At 37.2% G+C, this 24,267-nt stretch overlaps 1 protein-coding gene across 4 annotated transcripts in view; it reads left to right on the top strand.

Annotated features, from left to right (window-relative positions):
* Positions 1-24,267, top strand: part of USP45 (ubiquitin specific peptidase 45) — a 65,688-nt gene that overhangs the window by 25,312 nt on the left and 16,109 nt on the right. For all 4 annotated transcript variants that reach the window (XM_067293931.1, XM_067293934.1, XM_067293932.1 and 1 more), the window contains exons 8-11: positions 2,004-2,134; positions 17,988-18,075; positions 21,578-21,659; positions 22,678-22,769. In XM_067293931.1, the coding sequence (XP_067150032.1) occupies positions 2,004-2,134; positions 17,988-18,075; positions 21,578-21,659; positions 22,678-22,769 (393 nt within the window). The remainder of the gene's footprint in view (positions 1-2,003; positions 2,135-17,987; positions 18,076-21,577; positions 21,660-22,677; positions 22,770-24,267) is intronic.

Genomic DNA, 24,267 nt, shown 5'->3' on the forward strand with positions numbered 1-24,267 from the left:
AAAAAGATAATACCCCTTTCCCTCTGCCAGCTAACAAAAGCAGTTTACAGATGTTTTCTTACTCCCTTTTGTTTTGTTTTTTTTTTCTCTTTTTCCACTGTTTGCCTGGAGCTTTCTGGTGGCGGTAAGGGTTGATGGGGTGGGAGTCTGTTTTGGATACCTCTAAAATTACGAACAGTTCTGTTGGTTGCCATTGGTGATGTTCGTAGCCTCCCCAGGCAAGAACAGCATGAAATTCACTGGATCGTTGTCTATATTACCTCTAATAGCAGCTCTGAACAGCAACATTTCAGTAAGTTATTCCTGAGCTGCAACTGAGATCTGGAGCTTATGCCTGGAGGCTTGGAAAGACAGTGGTATGTTGGTTCACGCTTGATGTGAACCTTGCACAGCCATAAGGTTGAAAGATTTCTTTTTTTTTAATTTAATGTGAGTGCTTACAATGTAAATAAGATCTTTGGAGCAAAGACTGTATTTTCTGATTCTTGAGTGTTAGCACAGGCTTAGAGGACTACAGTGGTCTAACAAATAGTAATGTAGAAAAGCCTAGCTTCCTGCTTGGTAAAGGGTATTTTTCAAGTTTTGATAGTGCAATATTTGTGAGTATCCATAGAGCTTATCTTTTGGGGGGTGGGAGTGGTTGTTGTTGTTATTGTTTTTAGAGAGGCATCCCCTCTAATAGTTCATCCGAAAGTTGTAATCTGTTCTGATGAGAATTGGACCAGCTAGTAAGAAGCACTGTGGTCATGCATGAACCTAGGGGCACGTAAGGGAGAGCTGGCTACACTGCAGTTTTGGAGGCTCAAGTGGTGCCAAAGAGGTTTAAGAGTGTCTCCCACGCTAAGACTGTGTCAGATGGCTGCAGGCCGGGTCCTTCCAGCCCGGGAACCTGCTGGGTCACTTGAATCTCCACGCCGGAGGGTCTGCTGAAGCCAAGGGCAGCTGGAGATCTGCCACAGCCTGGTGCCGCCTCCTCCCCTGTCCCCTACGGAAATGCTAGGGCTGTAGGGACCTGCTGCCGGCCCCTGCCTGTGAACTGCTGCTGGGGCCCTCCCTGCTCTTCCACTTGACATTTATATTCTAAATAACATCTTGAATAAATGAGCTTTCATCTTGTGTGTAGCTAGTTAGTTTCAGAGAAAAACTGGAAAAAGTTCCCTTTGATGTCCCATAGCCTAACAATAAAAGAAGTTCCTGTTAATTTTTAGAGGAAAATTATAATAAATTATACTGCTACCAGATGATCTTATATCAGTGCTCTAGTGTGTTTAGAGGACAATGACATAATTTTAAACTTTTCCTGCAGTCTTAATTGCTTGGCCTTGATAGTTTTATATAGCAGACAGAGGTGAGGCAAACTTAAAAATTAGGAAACCCATGTCTAGCAAAACTATGTGAACAATATGGGCAAAAATAGATCAAGAGCTGTGCTTTCTTTTTTATTTGCTCAGACTCTGTTTTTTGGCATGGTTTCCAGCCTGAACTTTGAACTTGGGAAGCTCAGTCTCTTAATGAAAAGAGTGGGCAATTTGTTTAGCTGTTGGGCAGGCAGCACCTAATGTTCTGGAGTACCTGACAGCACCATTTCAACATTATAAATCCAGCCTGTAAATGTGATTTACATAGCAAGAGAGAATATTTGAGCCTTCTGAATGTTAGTCAGGAATATACTGAGAACTGTGTTTAAAAACTCATCCCTATTTGTTACCTTAAGTGTTACTATATTTTACTTCATTCCATTAATCATTGACATGCCTGTTTCCAAAATTGATGGCTACCAACCAATTTGCTCATCAAGAATTGTTTAGTTTTGTAGCTATTATTTTTTAAATAATAAACTTTCTCCTTGACTTTTTCAATCATATAGGTGACAACACGATTAAAAAATAAACCCTCTAAGACTAAAAGCTACCTTCTTCTTGGGTATAAATGTACTAATCTGAAAGAAGTCTTGTGTGTCATTCATTATGGAATCTGATGTTGAGTTTACTTTTCCTTTGAAGGATCCTTTGATGGTAAACCTCTCCAGCCCGGGACCCTTGACTTCAGCCATGTTCTTGTTCCTTCACAGCATGAAGGAGGCTGGAAAAGGTCCTCTTTCTCCCAAAGTGCTGTTCAGCCAGCTTTGTCAAAAGTAAGTGTTGTTGGTATCTTTTTTTTTTAATTTCCAACAGTATGTTTCTACGTGTACCATGTCTGTTGTCCTTTCTAAGGAGCCACTAGACTTCATTGGGCTGTCCAGAAAATGTCTTCCTCATGTTTTAAAGTTGCATGGCTCCTTGTTACAGTGCAGGATTATCCCTGCTCTACATGAGGTGTATGGCCCTGTCCCCAACCACTAACTTGCAGTGGGCTTTGAAGTGGAAGTAAGGGGGTGGAAGAGAAACTAAAGAGAACAGCATTGCCACTCAGGTTTTGCTGAAAGTTGTATATTAGGACGAAGCTGTGCTAATACTGCAAAATGTGTGTAGGTGTTTAGGAAAAAAAAAGGGTAAGCTTTTAAATGTGAAACCTCTGCTATGTCTGTCCTTGGCATTAATCCAGTATTAGAAAGGACCTAACAAGTAAGGACTTGAAGCACTACTGAAATGGCATATGACTCCAAGGTTGCAAAGGCTCACAAGCCGTAAAGAAGCCTGTTTCTTGGGGTGGAAAATGTTTACAGTGGTATTTGTAGGTGTCTTCAGTTATGACACAAACAATCTTGCTTTTTAAAACACCTGTAGAAGGCCTGTTTGAAAGTTGATATACATATTTAAATATTGACATTACAGGTAAAAGAAGCTGTAGAAGCAGAGTAACTGGAATATGATATAGCTGAATCTTGCATTTTAAAAGATTTGGAAGTTAATAATGTATGTTAATGTATTTGCCACAATATTTTTAATGGAATTTTAAGTGCTCTGTAGCAAGAGAGTTGGGAGGAAGGGTGCTGCTTACTGCTACCTCACTGTGCAAGCACGGGTTAAAATATCCTATAAAGAAACAGAAGCTTTTAGACTAGAACAGGGACAATTTGATTCGGATACAGAAATCCGTTATTACTTTCTATTTGTCGTCAAAATTAATCTTCAGAAATGTATTGTTATATTTTTGTTACTGTACTTGACTTCCTTTGGGTTCTTTTGAGCTGTAAAAGGAAATGTATATAGGATGTCCTTATAGTGACTTTGAATCAAATAGCAGTTTTCTCTGTTTAGCATTATTAACCTGAAGAAAAAATATATAGGAAAGAAAAATATGTCATTCCCACCCCTCCCCCCCCATTTGGGAGGACAAATCAAGTGACTGAAAGAAAGTTTTGGTAAAGAGATGAAAGGGAAATGATTAAATAGGACTAGCAGCTGTTGCTCCAAGTAATAATGGTAGAAGGGAGAAGATGGCATAAAACATGTTTTGGAGTCCCTCTCAGCAAAATCAGTGTAAAATAATCACTGTGCGATGCATTTTAGATGGCTTTGTATTTTTTTTAGATGACAGCTGTTTTGTATCTTGTGTGTACCTGTATATGTGTAGTCAGGTGATGCAACAGTATTAAATCTCAGGTATCTAGATTTTCTTTTTTGTTATTATTTGATCTTTAAAATGTGTCTGTACTTTAAATACCTGTGTAAAAGTGTAACATTTTTTGCATGGGCAGCAGTCTTTTGTTACTTAGGCATGTATCTGCCAGCTTCTGCAAACTCTTGCTTTCATCCCTGCTTTTACTTTTGTAGCCTTGCAGAACACACAACTCGGAGATCTGAATCCTTTTGTGGCTCATGTATCACTAATGAAGCTGTCAGCTACATCCTGTTAGCATGAAATTAAGCATTCAGGGACAGGAAGTGGCTGTACAGGTAGGACAGAAGGTTTTGGTCGTCTGATTCCGTTGTTATTGGAGGTGGCATATGAGCCAGAAAGAAGAAAGGCAGGATTTCAGAAAATTCAGCAGAATTTGGGGGGAATCTTTGTCTTTTCAAACTGAATACATTTGTTACATATTAATTTAAACAAAAATGAATGCAGTGTTCTGTCATGCCACTTTTAAGAAGCCTTTTTTCATGTTCTAATGTTAGCTTTCTACTCCCTGGCAAAGCTGAAATAAAAAGAGAAAGCATGACAAGATTGTGAGAGCGCCAGCTAGGAAGAAGTATGTGTTGCTGCAGCATTCTCTATAAGCTGCTTCTGAATCCTACCAAGAAGAAGTTTTATTAACCAAGTAGTCTTAAAGGCATGCGTTACAGTTATGTGGTCTTCACATGTATTAGCCCAAACTCATTTCTTTAACAAGCAGATGTGTGAGAAACAAAACTAAAACTACTTGTTTTCAGATACTGTTCTCCTACATGGGTTCTCTGCTGTTCAGTAAAGCTTAACTCTTCCACAGGGGAAAGAGAAAGTGGAAGGGTATTTATAGTCTTTCCCTTATTTCTATCCAGCCACGTGTTTTAACAAATTTTAATGAAATATTTCTAATTTTCACCAAATTTGTTTGAATCTAGCCAGCAGGCTCAAAAGTTATGAGGATCAGATGACTGTGTGCATGCCTATGCATTTCTTCATGTGTATACACCCACAATAGTGCTATCACTTAAACCTCATTTCCTCAGGAAACTATTTTAAATCATCAGACCAACCCACCTAAATCTGTGACTGTAGTTCTGTATCTGACTTTTTTTGCTGCTTCATTTCTGTGCTCATGATTGTTCCCTCCCTGTCAGCTCTGGTGATACAGAACTGGTGAACTGGACCCTCAATGGTCTGAGTTAAATGCCCTTCGGGGTGGTGGGGGGAAACTGCCTTTTTAAATCCGTGTCATTTTAGTGATCTGGTTTAGCAAAAAAAACACAGAAGCAGTTGATTAGTGCACCTTCAGTATAAGGGCAAAAATAATTAGCTGAAGAAAGGAGTTCTTTATTATCTTGGATAGCAGCGTTAATATGTCGAAGGATTTGCATCCCTCTTGCAACTCCACATCTATGCAGGTCTCTTAGTCCTTAAGTAATCTAAATCCACCTGCTACAGTGAGAAATAGCAGTGAAGGTAAGATGAAAAATTTGGAAGTAAGCATGGAATTTTGAGCAAAATCACAAATAAAAGGATTACATCAACTATACTAATATCACAAAATTAATTAGAAGACTTGCAGCTACTCAGAAGGCGATTAGGCAGTTCTATAGCACAAGCGAAGCTGAAAAGGTGGGACTGGGGGTATTCTTGCTGCCTTATCTGAGGTCCAGAAGTTGCAAGACTGATTTCCTGAGGCTTCCCCTGCGGTGAGGGAGATGGGCGCCCTGCAGTCTCAGCCTGCTGAGGTCTGAACAGCCTTAATAGAGGTGTTTTATATCCTTTTCCATTAGCTATATAGGGAACTCTAGACCAGACTATCTTCTGAATTCAGGTATACAAACTAGGTGCCTAAAGTTGCACACAGGTCAGCCTGTGTGTTTTGTAAACTGGTGCAGTTATTTCTATCTCCCTTACCTTTATTGGTTCTGAATTAAGATTAATGTCCCTTAGGCCCCAAGTAGGGGAACGTTTAGGAGGGGTGCAAGATGGTCTTTTGGACCCCAAAAGTAGACCAGGTTTTCTTCAGACCCTTCATCTGAAAAATTAAACCCCTACTCTTGTAATGAATTTCCAAGTGTAGAAGATGGTTGACAAGCCTTGTGTAATGTACTCTGATGTGCGGTTGTAAAAGGCAGGTGAATATTTTTGTAGTGTGGACTGCGTAAGTGTGTATGGTGTGGTAGTGTCTGTAATTTGAAGGGAAAGATCAGTAAGAAGGATATAGTACATATAGAAATTGCCACATAAAGTAGTATTCTCTTCTAATTGCTTTTAAAAGCTGCTTGGGAAAAAAAGAGTAGAAATAAAACCTGGCCTATACTGATCTAAGAAATGTATTCCAAACTTTCTTGCTTTGCAGTGTATCAAAGTTAATTTAGTCTTAGACTAACCTGGCCTCAAAGTAATATTTTATTATTTTTTGAATGCCTGTGACTTGAATTTTAAAAATGAATTGAATTTATGCTTTTAAATATCCACTGGCATTTGGGGGCGTTTTAAATATGGAATTATTTTGTTGCTTTTGTAAATGTGTAAACAAGTTTTCAGGGGAGCCAGGGAAGGCTGTGTTTTTTGAAGGGATTGCCTTTCGCGTACCTACTTCATGTTGCTTTCAGCAGAAGTTCCTAGGCAGGATCCTTGGAAGTTCTCAATAGAAATATAATCTTGGTCGTTATTTAAACGCTTCATTGTATTGTAGATTTAGCAGTAATGCTGTTATAGGTGTGATACTTGAAAGACATGAGCTAGGCAATAAGCCCTACATATTTTTAAGCCTATAATAAGCCTATACATATTTTTGTTCTTTAGTATGCTTAAAAATCTACTGAAAATGTTAGCAAAATTAGCTTAAGGGAGCTAAAAAAAAAAAAAGATATTTGGTTTTGGTGCCGAAGGTGCTACCTGGTTCTAAGGGCAGAGATTTGGTGGGGAGGGTTAAGTCCACTTTAAAACACTGTAAGTCTGTTTTGATTTGTCAAACTCATTACTGATCTGTTGTTCCATCCAGGTTAACTTGTGTGATGAGGAAATGCTGGGATGTAAATTGGAGTCAAGATGCCAGGTTTTTTGTGTTTGGAGGTTTGTTGACATTATTTTGAAACTAGTGCTAACTGACACTGAAATGTGTTATGGTATAGACAGCAGAAGTATTTAAAGCTTTTATTGAAACTGCTATAAAAATGTATTCTAAATTCTTAATTTCTAGTCAGTACTGGATGAAATAATTTGAAGATTTCAGTAACAAAAGTGATGCTTTTACCTGAGTGTACCTTCTCTCTAAAAAATGTCATCATTCTTCTGCAGATTTGACAAACATAATATATAATTTCAGCTGATATTGAAGAGTGATCAGCAAAATTGACACAAGAGTTTTTCTTTATTTTATCAGCTCTTTCCAGCAAGTTTCCATTTTCAGTTAGAACGGTCTGGCTCTCTATGTCTTTAAAATAGACAGAGAAATTAAATTTTGAATATTAGAACTATAAAAGCTTCCAGGGAGGTAAAAGTCCAAACAGCCTCTTCCCTAAAGAGATGAGAGTTTGAATATGTAAAAGGAAGAACCATATTGAAAAAATACGTTCATATTTCTGAGAACTCAGTGTTTTCTCTTGGGAAGTGGAAAGACGAGTCAGTTAACTACCAGGGAGAAGGGCATGGGGAAAAACTTCTAATATTACGGGTTTGTTTTTATGTAATATACACAGCATAGAGGTTTGCTGAGTCCAGTTGCAACCTGGTTGTTGTTTTTTAATTTCTTCTTTCCCCATCATGGATCTCACTGTGTCAGTTCCAGTGCACAATATATGACCGTACTAATGTATCTACTACTAATATATGACCATACTAATGTATCTACTAATGTGCTACTGTACTTCAGTAAAGAATTTATGAAATCGATTATAGGATGTGCTTAGCTGTGATATCAAGAATTGGACTCGGTGACCCAGGACTTCTCTTCCCAGTCCCATGTTCCCATTTACCCGAACACTGTTTGTTTTGAGTAGTTTCTTGTAGCTTTCAAAATAGGGAAATACACACTGAGCGATAATGCAGAATTTAGGCATTTTACTTAATACTTTTTATAGTCACTTCCAAATACATATTTGGATAGCTGAAATGCTGAAGCTGTCTGCAGGTAATGGTATGCTGCTGTCCTTTATATGTTTACATCCATCTCCTGGTCAGGAGATGTTACAGCATGCTGTCTGGCCAAAAAGTAGCACAGTGATTTCCTAGTAACACTGTTCTCCTGCATAGCAGCAGGCTGATCCTTTAAAAATGGATGCTTTTCCCTGATGATGAAATAGGTTATAAATATATGAATTTTGATTAAACTGGTATTTGATGGATTTGGGTTTTTTTGATTTTTAATCTGCTAGCTGAATAGTGACATATTTGCATGTTAGATCAGTTGATGCAAGATATAGTAAGGATAGGTGTATAATTTAACGCCTGACACTTTTGCCCTCATTTGCGGTTCAGTGCTGGACTAGCACTTTTAAATTGATGTCTGGAGTTGTCTTTTTTGATGTCCTTGTAGGACTTCAGGTGTCCACCTGAACCATCCGAATGTTTCAGCAAGAGTTTGAATGCCAACATTTGAATGGGGCATCCTTACTCAAAAATGGTTTGAAAAGTGGCCAGTGAAAGAAATCCCGAGAAGGTGGGGAAGAAAGGAAGAGGAAGAAAGGAGCAGATGAAGGGACTTGCAGCTAGGTTTCGGTGGAGAGCGTGTAAAGAAACAGAGCAGGTGCTGCCGTTCTTCAGCTGGCGGCTCTGTAATGTCACCGCATGAAACCCCAAAATCAGTAAGTGAAGAACTCGGTAGGTCAATACATGTCTTCTGCTCAAAAGATTTAAGAGAACTGGGAAGCGGTCCTTTCAGTTGTGAACTGTGTCTTTAAGCATCCAGAGAGATCACGGAGTGAAGTTCATCGTCTTGTGTATGGAAGGGTGGTACGTTTTTCATAAAATAACAACAGAAGAAAATTGATACTGAGTGTTAATTTTATCAAGTGGTGGGGTAGCCAGGTTGAAGAAAAGGGGAAGAAGAGAAGAAATGGATGAATTTTTCTATAGCAACTGTTTAGCGTCTGATACTAATTCATCCACTGTTAATTTTATTAGTGTTGCAGCTGTCAGATGTTTTGCTAGGACAGATTGTGAGCATAGCTACAGGGCCCTTCTGTTTGTTTTCCACTGTTCTGAATATGAGGACTGCAGACTTCTGACTTATCTAGAGACTTAGTGACTAATGCAACATTTGTATATTAAGAGGACATAAATTTTATTTCATTTGTTATGACCGAGTAATTTTATTGGTAGAAAAAAGCGTAGGTTTGTTTAGCAAGTAAATGTTGCAGTATTTAAGTGATTAGTAAAAAGTAGTCCTTACAGATCTTAGAAAAACTGCTTCAAACTTCCACCAAAGAACAATTTATAGTGGTACTATATTGCTACATTAACATGCAAGCAGTAATTTTTGCTTACCAAAGATTTTATTGGTGGTTACCAAACACAGAGGTTTTTGTTTTGTTTTGTTTTGTTTTGTTTTGTTTTGTTTCCTAAGAGATAGTAATCATTCCTTTGCATGTGTAGAAAGTAGAATTCAAGATAAAGGTTTATGTGGGACTGACAGAATTGAGATCATAGGCAGTTAGGGCTATTGGCCATTTTGGAGGGAAACCTGAAAAAATGCTTGGAGCATTCCACATGAATCCCTTCTGAGAGAAAATATTTAGGGAAAAATGAGATAATATTGTACGAGACTTAAGGACTGAAGGAACCAGAGGGTTTTTCTCATGATTAGGAGTCTTTTTGATCCTTTTACTTTCAGTAAAGAAAAACCTTTTTAAGAAAAAAAATTTCCAACTTTCCCATTTTCCAATTCTACTTTTACCATTTAAAAATAATAGCAGTGGAACACAAGGTTTATATTTTCCTGACCAACTGTAAAGTATTATTTTGGGTCCACGCTGTGCCTTGCTTGCAGTGGCTGCTTTGTGTTCTGGAGTCCTCTGAGAGAGGAGGTTGAATGGTCTTCTGGTTGCAGCCAAAGTTGAGAGATTGCATGTGTTTATCTCAGTTAAGTTTCCCAGAGTTTCCCTAATTTTAGGAAGAAGTTAACAAAGCTGGATGGATGAGGTTTGGGAATGCAAAACAGATAAATTGCATATGTAAGCAGCGTGCACTGAGTTTTATATTCACTTTTTCCATTTGGGTGGAGAACTTGTGCATTGTTTTGAGCAACAAAAGTATTGGCAATGTGTGTGGTATTGATGAACTGACAAAGAAATGTTTGTAGATCTAATAAAACAACAGGAAAACAGTAATTTCATTAACTACATCAGAGGTGTATCCTCGGCTGGAATGCTCATGCTAACCTGAATGGAGCATTACAAGATAAAGCAATTTTAGAGCTTTAGGGAGAGGTAACAAAAGTAGGAAGCTTTCATATGAAGAGGGACTTAGGAATTTAGACAGGAGAGGAAATGAAAAGGAAGCGTGACAGCAAAAGAACACAATAATGATAGAAGATTAATTAGCTGTGCTTATTTAACTGCCCTCATAAGAGTTCAAGGAGCTGTCTGTGAAACTGAAAGGCAACAGGTTTAGAGCCGGGGGAAAAAAAGTCCTTCTAGCATTCTATGTAGCTAGCCTGTGGAATTTGCTATCCTTGTTGAAAATAGTAGCAGGACTTGAAGGAAGAAGCATTGGGTGTCCATAGTTATATAATGCAATGACTTTTTTTGAAGGGATACAAGACCTCGTGCATAAGAGCCTTACTTGACTACCAGATAGTAGTCAGGAAGAAATCTCCATGGACAGATAATTCTATTATTGTGAGTAAAAAGAACCATGTTTTTCCTCTGATGATCAAGTGGGGAAATGGATCTGTTCTAGCATGTCAGCTATTACATCCATTCAAAGATGCTTCTCACAAGTGCTTCATGAGGAAGTAATGATGCCTTGTTTTCTCTTTGTGGGGAAAGTGAGGCAGAAAAAGATGGAAGAAATCGGTCAGCAAGTCAAAAGAAGAACTAATTCCTCTCCATGCCACTAAGGTAGGACAGGCATGTGTTTCATCATTTATTCTAGTTACACGTGGTGGCAAGCCTATCTTTATTTTATTTATTTTTTTCCTACTCAGCACCTCATGATAGCAGAGTTTTTATGATTCTGGAACAGGCTTGAGATAGTACCTGCTTCATTGAAATTTAGCAGGCATGGGGGGATTAATCACGTGGTAGGACTTTGTTCTCCTTTTCTTACATACTAGTGTTGCATATAATTTTGGATAGCTCAGTTCATCAGCTTTATGTTCTTGTGTTGTTGAGACCAATGTCTCATTGAGATGGTAGACCCAGCTATAGGGCACTATTGCAAGAAGGAAGATGCCATAGCCACATGATGCAAAGGCACTGGACTGTGCAAAGCTCAGTCTTTTGATTCAAATTTGTTTAAAAAATTTTGGAGCTGTAAAGTTTTGCAGCCCAACATTTACTAGTTTTTTAGTGTTTTTTCTCTGTAGCATGTATCTGCTGGGTCAGATATCATCTGTCTTCTTGCTGCTAGCCTAAATCCAGCACTAGCACTGCATCATATGCTTTCAAAAGAAAATGGATCAGGTGCTCAGTCCTGCACTTGTGGTAACCTGGTAGTGTGTGAATGTGGTGTTAATAATATGGAACCACGGCCTCGAAAGCTTCCCAATTTGTTTATGTATTGAGTTTTATCTGGACACATGTGGTTTGCTGTAACTGTACTTTGATAACATTAAATGTGCTACGAATACATGTTTTGAGAACTGTGCAAAGTTAGCAAGGAATAATTAATCTTGAACTTTAGAGTTATGCTAGAAAAAGTTTTAGGTTTTAGTGACAAGCATTGTTTTAGAACCTTTTTGTTCTAGCTATTCTATAATGACAATGAGTAGATATAGTGTCACTAAGGAAGAGAAGTCCTACGAATTGTGGTAACTTTTATAAAATGGCCCTTCATGTGCTTATTTATAACTCTCATTGGTCTTTTATCTGATCAGTCATGAGGAGGGATTAACATCTTCATTTGCAAATAAGCAAAATTTCTTCAGAGACTAGCATTAAGTATGCATTTTACTTTGCTTCTCTGTAGCGTATTGCAAGATTAAAAAGTTTCCTCTGCATTTTAACATTATTTGAAACAATCAAATAGTATGTTCTTTTTTTTTAAATATTTCCAGGCATTTATTGTAGTTCCATAAGTTTCCAAAGGTATTAGGCTATCTGTTCAAAAATAGTAATTATTGTTTGAAAGGAGCACCTTAGAGAGGGTTTTTATTAAAGACAGTAAAGTATGTCAGTTCTGTGCAACATGACTGAATGACTTTTGCTATATTTAAGTTTTGTTTTTAAAGCATAGCTTAATCCCATCATATGAACCAGACTGAATATGATAGGAATAAAAAAGCATTAATATTTTTTTTCTTCAAAAATATATGTTATTATGTAGTTTTTGTTATTAAAAACACTGTAGGAGGGGATCATCATAAAAAACATTTCTTTAACTGATAGTCAAGGAATTCTAACTTGTCTCCAGATAAGCAATGAGAGGATAGGTTATGTATATAGCTGTCACTGTTGTCCTTCACCACTTATGGCCATTTGCAGGAGTTCAACCCGTTCTGTCATTATACTGCTGATACTACAACAGGTTGTATCGCATTGGCACTGGCTTCCATATGTCAGCACATCTGTGAGCGGTCAACTCAACCAACCATCCTGAAGTTCCTCACTTCTGCCAAGGATCTTGCTTGAAGCATATTTTCAAGGAGATGAGAGTGCACATCTTTTAGTTGTCAGATTCCTATGTATCAGCATGGATTAATTCCTTCGCCCTCCCCCCCAAATACCGGTTTATAAGTGCAGGAAGTGTCCAATAAATTGTGTAGTATACGTTTCCCTCCCTCCTTCCTTTTCTTCTTGGCTTCTTCTTTTGTGGCTTCCCCCAGAAAACAAATGCACTATTCTGAAATGTTTCTCCATGGAATATCAGCTATTTAGAATTATATGCAGCATTAAATAGCATGCCACAGACATGAATGACCAATTATCCAGATATTAAACAGTGTTAATAGTGATATCATTTGTCAGAATAAACCGCTCGGACCTTACAGAGCATCTTTGCAAGTTGCTTTCCCTGCCACTTCTGTTTTGAAGTGGTAACTGTTACATTCCCGTTGTCATCAGTTCCGTTAACTTTCAAGCATGTGGCAATAAGCAATTTCAGTTGGTTTATGTAAGGTTGGATGAGGATTTAGTGCAAGCACAGAGAAGTCTAAATCATCTTGTCCTCTTAGGTGTACTGTGGGCTAATAAGATATTAAAAGAAACTAGTGCTGCCCCTGAAAACTGCTATAGTTGGGTTTCATTTTTTCCCTCCTTTTCATTTAAGCCAATAAAATTGGTGTGTGAAACATACAGGTAAACTATTTTTCCCTGAAATACAGTTTAGTAAGTTAATTTTTGTCTGAAGTGAGTAATATGTTTTTCATCAGTGGGAGGTTACTCTGCAAACCATAAACATAAAACTTGAAAGGTATGTGTGGGGCTTTTCTCTGAAATGCATTGAAAATTTTCTCTGAAGTGCACCTATAATGAAAAGAAACTCCTGTAACACTGATGAGATTTTTGATTGTTTCCTTGTCAAGTAAGTGTTCATTTTTCTTCCCTTTTACTATGTTGTCTCTTGCAATCCTGTGACCCTGCTTCTGTAGCAAAGAAAATCCCTGTTAGGAAACTAATAGCACAAGAATCCAGTGTTGTGTAAATGCAAGAATTTTGTTTGCGTACTATACAGTGCATATATTGGCGGATATATGTTGAATATGCCCAGTATTGCTCGGTGTCTCAGGAAAAACAAGAAATTTCCCATAAATAAAAGTAATAATGCTGTGGCTAACTAGTTTTCTCAGAATTGAACTGATTTCTGCACGTGGGTAAGCTAATAATAATTCTTCTAATTTCCTCACTGTTCATTTAAAGAAATGATGAGAAAAATGTTTTAACAAATTAAAAAGGTGCGTGAATGTTCCTATAAACATGTGCACGCAGGTAATATGTTACTTAATTTTTTAACAGAAATTGAATGTTTTATTGTATCTGAGTGCTTTTCAGAATGTATCTAGTTATAATCAATTTGACTGGAAACAAAATATTTGAGTTTAATAGAAGCAAAACATGACATTTTAATAGTAAGAAATTAAATATTTTCATTTCATAGGAGGAACATTTCAAGATTGAATTTGTTGTTTTTTAATTTGAAATAAAATTTTTAGGTTGACCTGCACATGCAAAAAAAATTTGGTTCAAAAAGAATGCTAAAAAATGTTCACCTGCTTTGCTAATTCCAGATGTCATAGTCAACCTCAGAATAAAGCAGCATAATTAGTACATTTGTTAACTATAGATGTTGCCAACTTTGCATCAAAAAGTAGATACAAAATGAAATGTTTTCACATTTCATATTTGTTTCATGTGTATCGTGTCATTTTTGTAAATGTGAACATGTAGCTTTGCATATGTAAGTCCAGATTTATTCCACTTAATTTTAGGCACTGACCTTAGATGCCTAGTCACCTTAGATCCTTCTCCAGTTACTTACTAAAGTGCCTCCAGAGAGCTGTTCAAAGCTTAGACCCTTGTATACTGCATGTAACCCAGGGCTACTGTGATCCGAACTTGGAGTCTTGACATCTTGCCCAACTTTTAAGTTTCATCATTTTACGCACATTATATGTCCGATGCATTCCCTTATGGCAGCCTTTAATATCTCATATCCCTGAGCAAAAATTTCTGAAGCAAACTTGACTAGCTTTGGTGTAAGAGCAGGAAAGAAACCTCATCTTCAAGAATCCTAGAGCAGATAAAGAGCTCGGTTGGGCAAGTAGGATTACTGCATGTTGAGAAAACACTGACACGTTTACAGCTTGATGCACTGATTAGTCAGCGCATGCAATCTGAGGCTGAAAATGAAAACTGGCTCAACATGCATTAAATAAAATTGAGTAACTGAAGAAGTGGTTGGTTATTCTGGCCACTCTGCTAGTTTGATAAAATCCCTATTTGAGCTGTGCTCAGCCAGTTGTCTCCTGTGCTAGATTTTGGAAGAGGTGCAAATGTGCCTCAGCCTGCATGTGCTCTTACCAGTGTGCAGGGAGAGTCACAGCTGCCATTTGGTGGCAGTAGTGGCAGAACAAAAAAAGCCTTTAAATCTCGTTTTAGATGAACTGGTCTCAGGCTTTAATTAAGATCTACAGAGTAACTTGTCTGGAAAGATATATGTGGTTTGGTCAATAAGTTATACTCAACGTGAAATAAAAGTATGTTAAGAGTGAACAACTACACGTAGTCTCATTTGGGGCTGCAAGAAGCTGGAGATCCAAATTATTTATGAGAAGCCTTCTAACTGTGGTTATCCTAGTAACATAAAATAACACCCTAAGGATCTGGCCACATATTTGTAAGTGTATTTTATAATTTGTATATAATTTATGCCCATAAAATACAATATTTAGAGTATATTTTAGATGTTGTGGCTAGTACAAAGGAAGTCTACAGTTTTTGAGTAACAGTGATTTAGACTACTGAATGCTTGTTTTATAAGCAGAGGCAATATTAACCCTGTGCAGTTGACTGAAACATCGTTGGTGGAAACTGGTAGTCCAGTCTGAAGCAGACTTTTTTTCCCTCTTTTTGTTTGAGGGTCATGCTATTGCTGCTGATATTCTTTTTACAAGAATTTTATTTGCTGTGGAGTCTTCAGTTTTCATTTGTCCTGTCTAGTAAAGTGTAAAAGCAAAAAATCATCAACTTCCAGAGTTCCTCCTGTGTCCTTGGGTCGACTCGCAAGCTGGCTTGCCTCTTTTGGCGCTGTTGCCAGACACCATAAAGGAGGGCAGCTCGAAGGACAATGTAGTGTGAGAGGATAAGGGCCACATCAAATGCATATTCACTAAGGCATGTAGATCCTTTGCTTTGAGACTTCTCATTTCTAGAGATGAGAAGTTTGGTGGAAGTAGGCTGTTTTGGGGTTTTTTTGTTTGTTTTTTTTAATGCTATTGCAGTCTTTGACAATTCAGATCATTGTTTAACCCTAGTAGTACATAGATATTATTCTAGAAGGTGTGCATGTGATCTAGGAATAACAGTCATTTGATATCACACATCCAAAAGACAGTGATATTTGCATTTATGCAAAAGCATTATCTTTTCTAGTCGCAGCTCTAGTTGCATTTTTAGCCAGCGCAGATCTCAGAAAAATTACTTCATTCAACTTTATTGTAAGAAAGAGGCCTGAAGCACACAGTTCTACAGTAAGTGCTCATCACCCACCTCACAGACAAAATCTCAGGGCAGTCGGACTGTAGGAACCTCATAGCTTTCTCCTGCCGGCCCCTTGCCGTGCTCAGCCAGAGGCGCTGCTCGCCCCTCTCTGCCGCTTTGGGGATAGCCAGGGAAATCCCCGTGGGGGCTGCCCCGCCAGCACAGTGGACTTCGATTCTGGTGGGCTTGGTGCTGGCAGATGTGCTGTCTGGGCTCACGGGTGCAGCGGGCAAATTAGGCTCTGAAAGATTTTACCAAGGGTTATAAAGTGCTCAAGGGTTGGACCCCACTATCCCGTATCTTTTAAACCTGGTTAGCATGAGGAAAGAGCACTGTATTGGGATTTACTTTTTAATGCTGGCTATTCAAATTAGTAAAATAGACTAAGTGTGGTAGGAAACACAGCAAGATTAAATCACAGTGACAGTATGGATTCTTTAGGATCTGCCATAGCTTGTGCAGATAACATTTTTGATGCACTCAGGAACTGCAGAAAAGCTAAAATTTGTAATGCGTTGCTATTTGATTTGCTGTGGGAGCAATAAACTTGACATACTTTGTTGTTATGATGGGGGAGTAAGGAGAGTTTCTTTGAATTAGCGCAGAAGACTCTGGTGACATTTGAACCTGACTCTGTCTTCTGAGGGGTTTAAGGGTTTTGTTCGGTTGTTTCTTTTTTGTTTTGTTTTTGTTGTTTTTTGGTTTGGTTTTCCCAAAACTAGTTGGGCATACAGCTCTCTTAGGCAGCTAAGAAGGAAAAAAAAGAAGGATCCTTTGAAGAAGGAAAAAAAAAAAAAAGGATGTTATGTAAACCAATTTATTACCTGCTTTTCCAGACATGGTAGTTCTTAGAATCTGTATTCAAATGTGTTGTCTCAAACAAAAAATCTCGAAGAGATTGTCTCAGCAGTTCCAGGCTTTTTATGGATTTTAGATATAGAGCTGCATTCTGTTTGTTTCTAGTAGTATCATATGTTTTAATATGAATTTCAGAAATGATCTGAGGTATTGCAGAAATGAACTGAGGTATTGCAGTTTGTTAGACTGGGGAACAAAAGTTTGGATGTGGATATGGTGTGAGTTGATAATTCATGATACTAAAAGGTCCTTTTAAAACTTATATGAAGCAGTTGTTGTTACTCTTACCTGATAATTTTAAGACTAACTCTACAAAAAAAAACCCTCAAGCACCTGGCTGTTCTCGTGAGAAATATTCTCCAGAATGCAAAACCTGTGTTTAGAATATTTATGATATTAATTGAAGAAATTTAGCATAAATGAAAGGCTAATAGAATACTGTATAAATTACATATATTAGCATATCATGTCATTACAGTTTTTTAAAGCTTTTTTTAGTAGCATTTGAAATCCATGTTCTGTGTGACACTAATGTTTTTTAGCATATTCACCGTCTTACTCACTGAGTGTTCCCTCAGTTCAGTAAGCTACAGCTCAATGGACTGATTGAATGTGAAGCCATTCTGAAGAGATGGTTGTATATGCTTTAGTTTCAGAAGTTAAGAAGTTCGTATTTGGATTCTGACCTGAAGTTTGTTTGTCTGATGCACAGCTGCTGACATGCCTTCCATTTCAAGAGACTCTTTTTCCAATAAAGATGATAGTGCTGTTTCAGTTTTACTATATACAGACTGTTTATGCACATTTGAAGTTTCTTTTCCTAGTGGTAGAGAGGGTGGTGAGGTAGTAGGAGAGTTTAAGCACTCTGAAAATGTTCTTTGCTCTCTTCTATGACCCTGGGATATGTTCATACTGGGACCATTTGCTGATACAGAAGTACTGGTGTACTCTGACAGCAGTGCTACTAGTATGGATGCAACTACAAAAAGCTGTATTTTAGTCAAACCATTCCCAGTAGGGTCAAAATGCTATCCAGATTCAAGTGCAGACTTTGTGGTGTAAATGCAACCATACCAGGAGCTTTCTACAGCCTCATTATGTCATTTAGGAATTGCACCTATTTGTACCCCTGACATCCAGCAGGAGTCTAACGTGGATGTTGTCTCATTAAGAACTCCCAAAGTAAATTTAAAATTCCTTCTGCTTCTTCCATAGGGCCCCTCGGTTTAAGGGGTTCCAGCAACAGGACAGCCAGGAGCTTCTGCACTATTTGCTGGATGCAATGAGGATTGAAGAGACAAAGGTAACATCTTTCTGTGTATTTTTGAAGAACTTACTGTGTATTATAAACTAGGAGTCATTATTTCAATGTTGGTTCACGTTCCTAATGTTTTAAAGATAAACTTAATGGAGTAAGAGTGGCTTTTCTCATTATCTTCAGAAAAATGCTGACTTTGTATACAGATGATTTAATTATGTTCATGTTGATATGCTAAAATTGCTGATTGGAATAAAAGTTTCAATCAGAAGCAGAAAGAATATGATAAATACATCACTGATAACTTTACGAATCTGAATTTTTTGGCTTTGTTAAAGAAGAAAAATGACTTGTTTTATAAATAAGACACTGCTTTCCAGTATTTAAAATCTACATCTAACTATGCTTAGTAAATAACAAGTTATATTATATTGAAAATGTGCCTGTGTTTCTTTTTGTATTTCTTTTTCCTTTGCTATTTCTGCCTCCTGTATTGTTGAATACAAGAGAGTGGTTTTTGCTTGTTTTACCTCTTTTAACTAATCTGATTTGTTAGTTTTCTTCTGCTTGTCTTTGAACCCTCTTTTCAGATGATGTTTTGATAAATAGCCTTTTCCAAGACTAGTCAAAAGGAGGTGCTTAAACATCATACTGACCAGCGTGCTTCCTCTTTTGTCACATTTGATAATATAATGAATGTAATGAACCTAACCTGAATTATCATGGAGATAAAGATACAAAGCTGTATCTGAGCCCAGTTCCTGACACAAGAGTAGCACTGAACTAAATCTTATCCTACCAGAATATTAACATATATTGTCCTTGGCAGCAATATAGTGAATCGTGAACAGAACTGAACTACAGAAAGAACTTGCTGAATCTTGACATTGTCATGCTTATAAAATTATATGTTGAACTGGGCACGTAACAGAAGCAGCTGACTGCTGCTTCCTTCTCTTTTCATTTAATGAAAAAGTTGTCATGTTTTTGCAGTAGAGGGAAAGCTTATTTTGTTCTTCATAGATTTTTCATATAATAAAAGGTGGAAACTATATTTGCTTCACAATTGAGGGCTCACCAAAAGCAGAATTATTACAGCAAATAAGCTTCTTCCCCAGTGATTGATTGCTGTCTTTCCCCCCCAAATCAATCTCCTGTTTCATCAGTGAATGTGCTGTCATTATGATAACCTATGTTTTGTCTTTCGTGTAGTTTTATTAGCAAGAAGTGATAGCTGCTGTAGCTACCATAAGAGTAATGGACTATACTGAGGATTTTAAATTCAATTTTAGGCAGTACAGTATTTCTGCAACCCGCAGCACTGGGCAAGCAGAGGTTGATCCCACCCTTTACTGCAATTATACCCCTGCTTTGCCATAATGGTGCATTACTGCAAACAGTGACTTTATCACCTCAGGCTGCTCAGCAAGGGACATTACTAGTAAAAGCTCTCTGTCTTGTTCTTTTTTTTCCTTTTTTTTTCATCCCGGTTTTTGGGTCCGTGGATGGTGTGACAAACGGCGAGTGTCAGATGCGTGATGCATTCGGGGTGGTGAGCAGCAGCAGCAGCGGGGCCGGGCGGACGCAAGCGGCGCGGGCATTGTGCAGCCTGGGAAGCCCGCAGCTGTTAATCGCGCTATTGTTGTGCCCTGTCGCTACCATGTGGGCTCCGATTGAGGAAAGCCTACAGCAATATGTCTGCCACCAGAATCCTTTAGAAATGCTTCCAGCCACGAACCTTTCCCTTTCACACCGCTTTTAAATGTGCTTGCTTTTGAGTGTAGAAAGTTTAGGTAGCAGCCTGCTAAAATTGCGGCCGGCTGCTTCAGCATGTACTTGTGGCTGTTTCAGGATCCCTACCTGTTTTTTTTTTTTTTTTTTTTTTTAGAAACCGTGAGAGTTTTGACCAAAGAAATACACATAACACTGCATTAATTACAAGAAGTTATATAACTAATAAAAATCACATTGAACCATGCCTCTTACTTGCATCTTACAAAACAGCTTTCCGAACCCAACAGTGACCTTTTTGCTATCTCCATTAAAAAAAAAAAAAAAAGCACATACACACACAAGTGGATTTTTAAGATAAAAGGTTGTTGATACTACAATCAAAATTGCACACTGCCTGCCGTTTCCGGCAATGTGGGCTGGAGATTGTTTCACACCAGGGCCCGAAGAAGCTGAACCCTGCTGCTAATTGATTAATGTCTGCCGCCGTTGTTAGCGGCACCCTGACCATTCAAAGCCTATGTCTTTCTTTGACCTAAATAAATGGTTCAACGCACTAATCCCAACAAAAGGCTTGCTTATGGCCCGCAACCTGTTTATGGTGTTCAGCTGGGTGAATTACCTATTGATTAGTCCGTTTAGTATATTGTTGACTTTAAGATGAACAAAGCTGAGCTGGGGCAAAGAGAGTTAATTCACAAGCCAGGTCACATACTCGTAAGGTAGGAGTATGACTTTGTCTGATGGGTGGCTGCACTAGAAACCAAACCTCCAAAGCAGTCCATCCTCATAACGTTTTGTTAATGTTTTCAAAGTGTACCTTGCTGTCTGCAAATAAGTTATTAATTTTTTTTTATTAGTACATGGGTTGTGAGCTATCTAAAGAAGGTTTTGTCTCACACTTCGTTTCTAGAATGGTACTTTGCTCTAATTGTGACTTCAGTGTCATATTTAACAGTAAATTTTGTTTGCGCACCTACATGGGAGAGATCGGTACGTGTTATTAGAGCTTGTGAATTAGAGAGCAAGTACTTTTACCAGGAAAAAGGAAAACACAGCTCATGCATGCTACAGCGTTCCCTGGTGGTGTGTCTGATACTGCATTCTGCTTCAGTCCTCATAGTTTATCAGAAAAGGGACCAAGGTATATTTTGTACCAGCGTGTGCAATTCTGTTACCAGTGTGTGCATCTGAGTAATACAGTATCTCATTATAACAGGTGCAACTAAGAAATAGGGTGGAAAGCCCTGCTGTTCAGCTGTGCAACTACAGCATATGGTGTGAATTTGTTTCTTTGTAATTCTTTCAAATATATTTTTTAGGATTTTTGAGTAAATGTTCATATGGATTCATAAAAAGTTTTGTCTCTCTCCTAAGGTATTAGAAAATAAATAAAAGTAATAAAAGTACTCTGTAAATATGATCATTGAAGTCTGGCTATTAGAAGATATTTAACTGCTTTCAAACATTTTGTAGTCCCAGTCAGTCTGTAACAGCCCATTTTTCTGTCAGTACGTTTCTTTTCTAGCAGTGGAAGAAGTGAAAAGCATTTGTTCACTGAAAATCTCGGTTTCTACATAACCTCTCCAGTGATCTGCAGCTGCTTCCTTTTTATGGGGAGGAAGTTTTTGGATGGCTACTTACTGAAGTGGCTCGTGTAGCTTTGACAGTGTTAACAAGTAAAAACAGTAGTTTTAAAATATTAAACTATGCTTCTCTTATGGAAATAAGAGTGTAGAAAATCTAATCATATATTAATAGTTTTTAGAATGTTTAACTCCCACTTAAAGTACTTTCTTTGTGGCTTTTATTGTAGCGTATACAAACTGGAATCTTAAAAGCATTTAATAATCCAACTACTAAAACAGCAGATGAAGAAACTAGAAGAAAAGTCAAAGGTATGTAACTCTTTATTGAATCACCTTTAAAAATGCACAAGTTTTCAGATAGTATTTTCTTCAAAACTGTTGCAAACAGCAATCCTAAAGTACTGTAGACAGCTTTACAGGACTTCTATTTTATTTTATTCTAGTGCCATCTAGTGCTTATCTAAAGTATAGAAAGCTTAATATGTATTGACTTACATCTTTGGTATCCAGAGTAAAAGCTTCCACTATATTAATAATGCATCTTGTAATGATATATAGAGTTGTTTTCTAAAATATTCTGCTGCATCTTCAGATTTGTTATATCGCTATACTTGTATCACTCAGAGAGGCCACTTCAAGAAACAAAACTGAATTTTTGTTAGTTCACTGATACTGTGAGAGTTCCAAATATGATTGCAAAGCCAAGATATGAAGCTTTTTGATAATAAGGCCAGTTTTTCAAAGCAAGAGTCGTTAATTAAATTTCAAGGTTTTTTTCTTTTGTATATGTAAAACAGTTCTAATTTGGGGATTTTGTTTTAATTAAAATCTCAATACAGTTTGAACAGTTCCAGAAGTGCCCCTTCTCACGTCTACAAGAGTTGGTGCATAGAGACATATTAGAACAAGCTTTTGTCTCATTCTTTCGGGTTTTATAGTTTCAAAAACCATTTAGAAAATGGGACAGCCGGTCTGCCATCTTAGCGTCTACTTCAAGGCAATAAAATGTTATAAGACTGATAACTCAAAATCTTGTTTTTCTTTAATGCAGAATATATTTAAATGTCTCTTCTTGAAAGATGCATTATTATTCTGTTTACAGTAGATGGGGAAGGGAAGGATAAAAGGAAATTGTATCACTGAATAACTAAAATATTATTAAATGTTAGGATAACTATATGATGTATTAGTCATTGAATTGTGTTGAAAAAGTTTTGAATATGCTTAAATATTATACTTTCACAATAACTCTTAGAAAGAATTTTGTACTTATAGTGTGGCATTGGATCTGTTTTTTCACATTTAAAAAAAGGCAATGTTTTTTCAGCATATGGAAGAGAGGGTGTGAAGATGAACTTCATAGATAGGATCTTTGTTGGTGAATTGACTAGCACTGTCATGTGTGAGGAATGTGAAAATGTAGGTATTTTGGAATTTGGTTTGATGTGGAATAGATCACATACCGGTTTGATTATGTTGTCTTGAAAGTATAAAATTGTTTTGCCGATTTTATACTTGCTTGCTTGTTTGTTTGTTAAAAAAAAAAAAAGACTTTGTTGAAAGTTTCTCATTTAAAATGACTTATTCCTTCTTTAAAGCATTATCCTCCACAAACCTAGGAAGAGGGGTCATGTGAATTTAAAAAGAATTCAAATATTGGGTTTGATTTTTACATCTAACTAATTTAAGGCTGGAGGTTCTAAATTCTGTAATTGTCCATGCTACCCCCCCCCCAATTTTATTTTATGTTTTTTAAACACCTATCTTAAAACATAAATCCTCCTGCCTATTCTTCTGGGTATATCTAAAATTTGGGAAATATTTACTTTGAATTAGTAGGAGTGGGGAAATGCTAAAACCCCTTTTTTTTTTCTTGAAGTACTTTTGAGAATTAACTTAATATCTCTAATGAACAACATTTTCCTTTCATAATTAATATCACTGCTATTTCATCATAAATGCTTTCCATGATCCTTATAATTTTCTTTAACTTTGGAAGAGAAAAAGCTTATTTGCATGATTCTTTTTAATTGAATGTTACATTTCTGTTTGGTTTAAAACATTATATTTCATATTATAGAGATTAAGTAAACCAATCAGTCTGAATAATTAAGCACAGTTCTGCAGTGCCAGGTAAACTTTCCTGTGTGTGATGTGCAGATTATATTTCAGTGTGCTACTAGTATCAATGAAGAACTTCAACTATATCCAAAATAGAGATTGTATGTACTATGTGCATCTCATTTATTTTTGCTTGATTCCTGTATTCCATGCACAGGACTCAGGACTTGCTAGCAGTAGCCGTATTAGGACAAGTTTATCATTCAGCTTCCTTTGCCTGCATTGGCAAAGATATTTTTGGCTAGTGTTTGTTCATGCAAACTCATGCTCTAGAGGAACCCCAGTTTGAACATTGCTGATCAGTGAGTCAACATAGTTACGACAGTTTTAATCTAATTTATTGTTTTACTAGAACCTAAACCATGCAAGGTCACTTGCACAACAGATAAACATAAGCTTTTTGCTAAGAGGAGCCTACAGTCCCAATCAAATACCACAGGTGGAAGATAGGGTCCTAAATATAAGAGAAGAGCAACAATTGTGTTCAGTAAGTTAAGTGCACAACATGATTTTTTTGTAAGCCTTGTTTTTCACAGTCTTTTCAGAGGTAGGATAAGTCAGTTTTGGAAGGAATTTCAGAGCGGCAGGGAAGAGAGTTTAAGAAACAGGCTTGAACAGAATATTCTAGCCATAAAGGCAGATGGAAAGTGCTGTGAGAGAATGCCTTTAGGTACGATTTACTTTCTAGTTTCAGCACAGATTTTATATGCTTTGTAGAAGACAAAATAAAACTGTAGAATAAAAAAAAGATATTTCTTTTAAAAAATTTTACAGTGTGAAAATTTCTAATAAAACT

The sequence above is a fragment of the Apteryx mantelli genome, chromosome 3, assembly GCF_036417845.1.
Source record: "Apteryx mantelli isolate bAptMan1 chromosome 3, bAptMan1.hap1, whole genome shotgun sequence".
Classification (NCBI taxonomy): Eukaryota; Metazoa; Chordata; class Aves; order Apterygiformes; family Apterygidae; genus Apteryx; species Apteryx mantelli.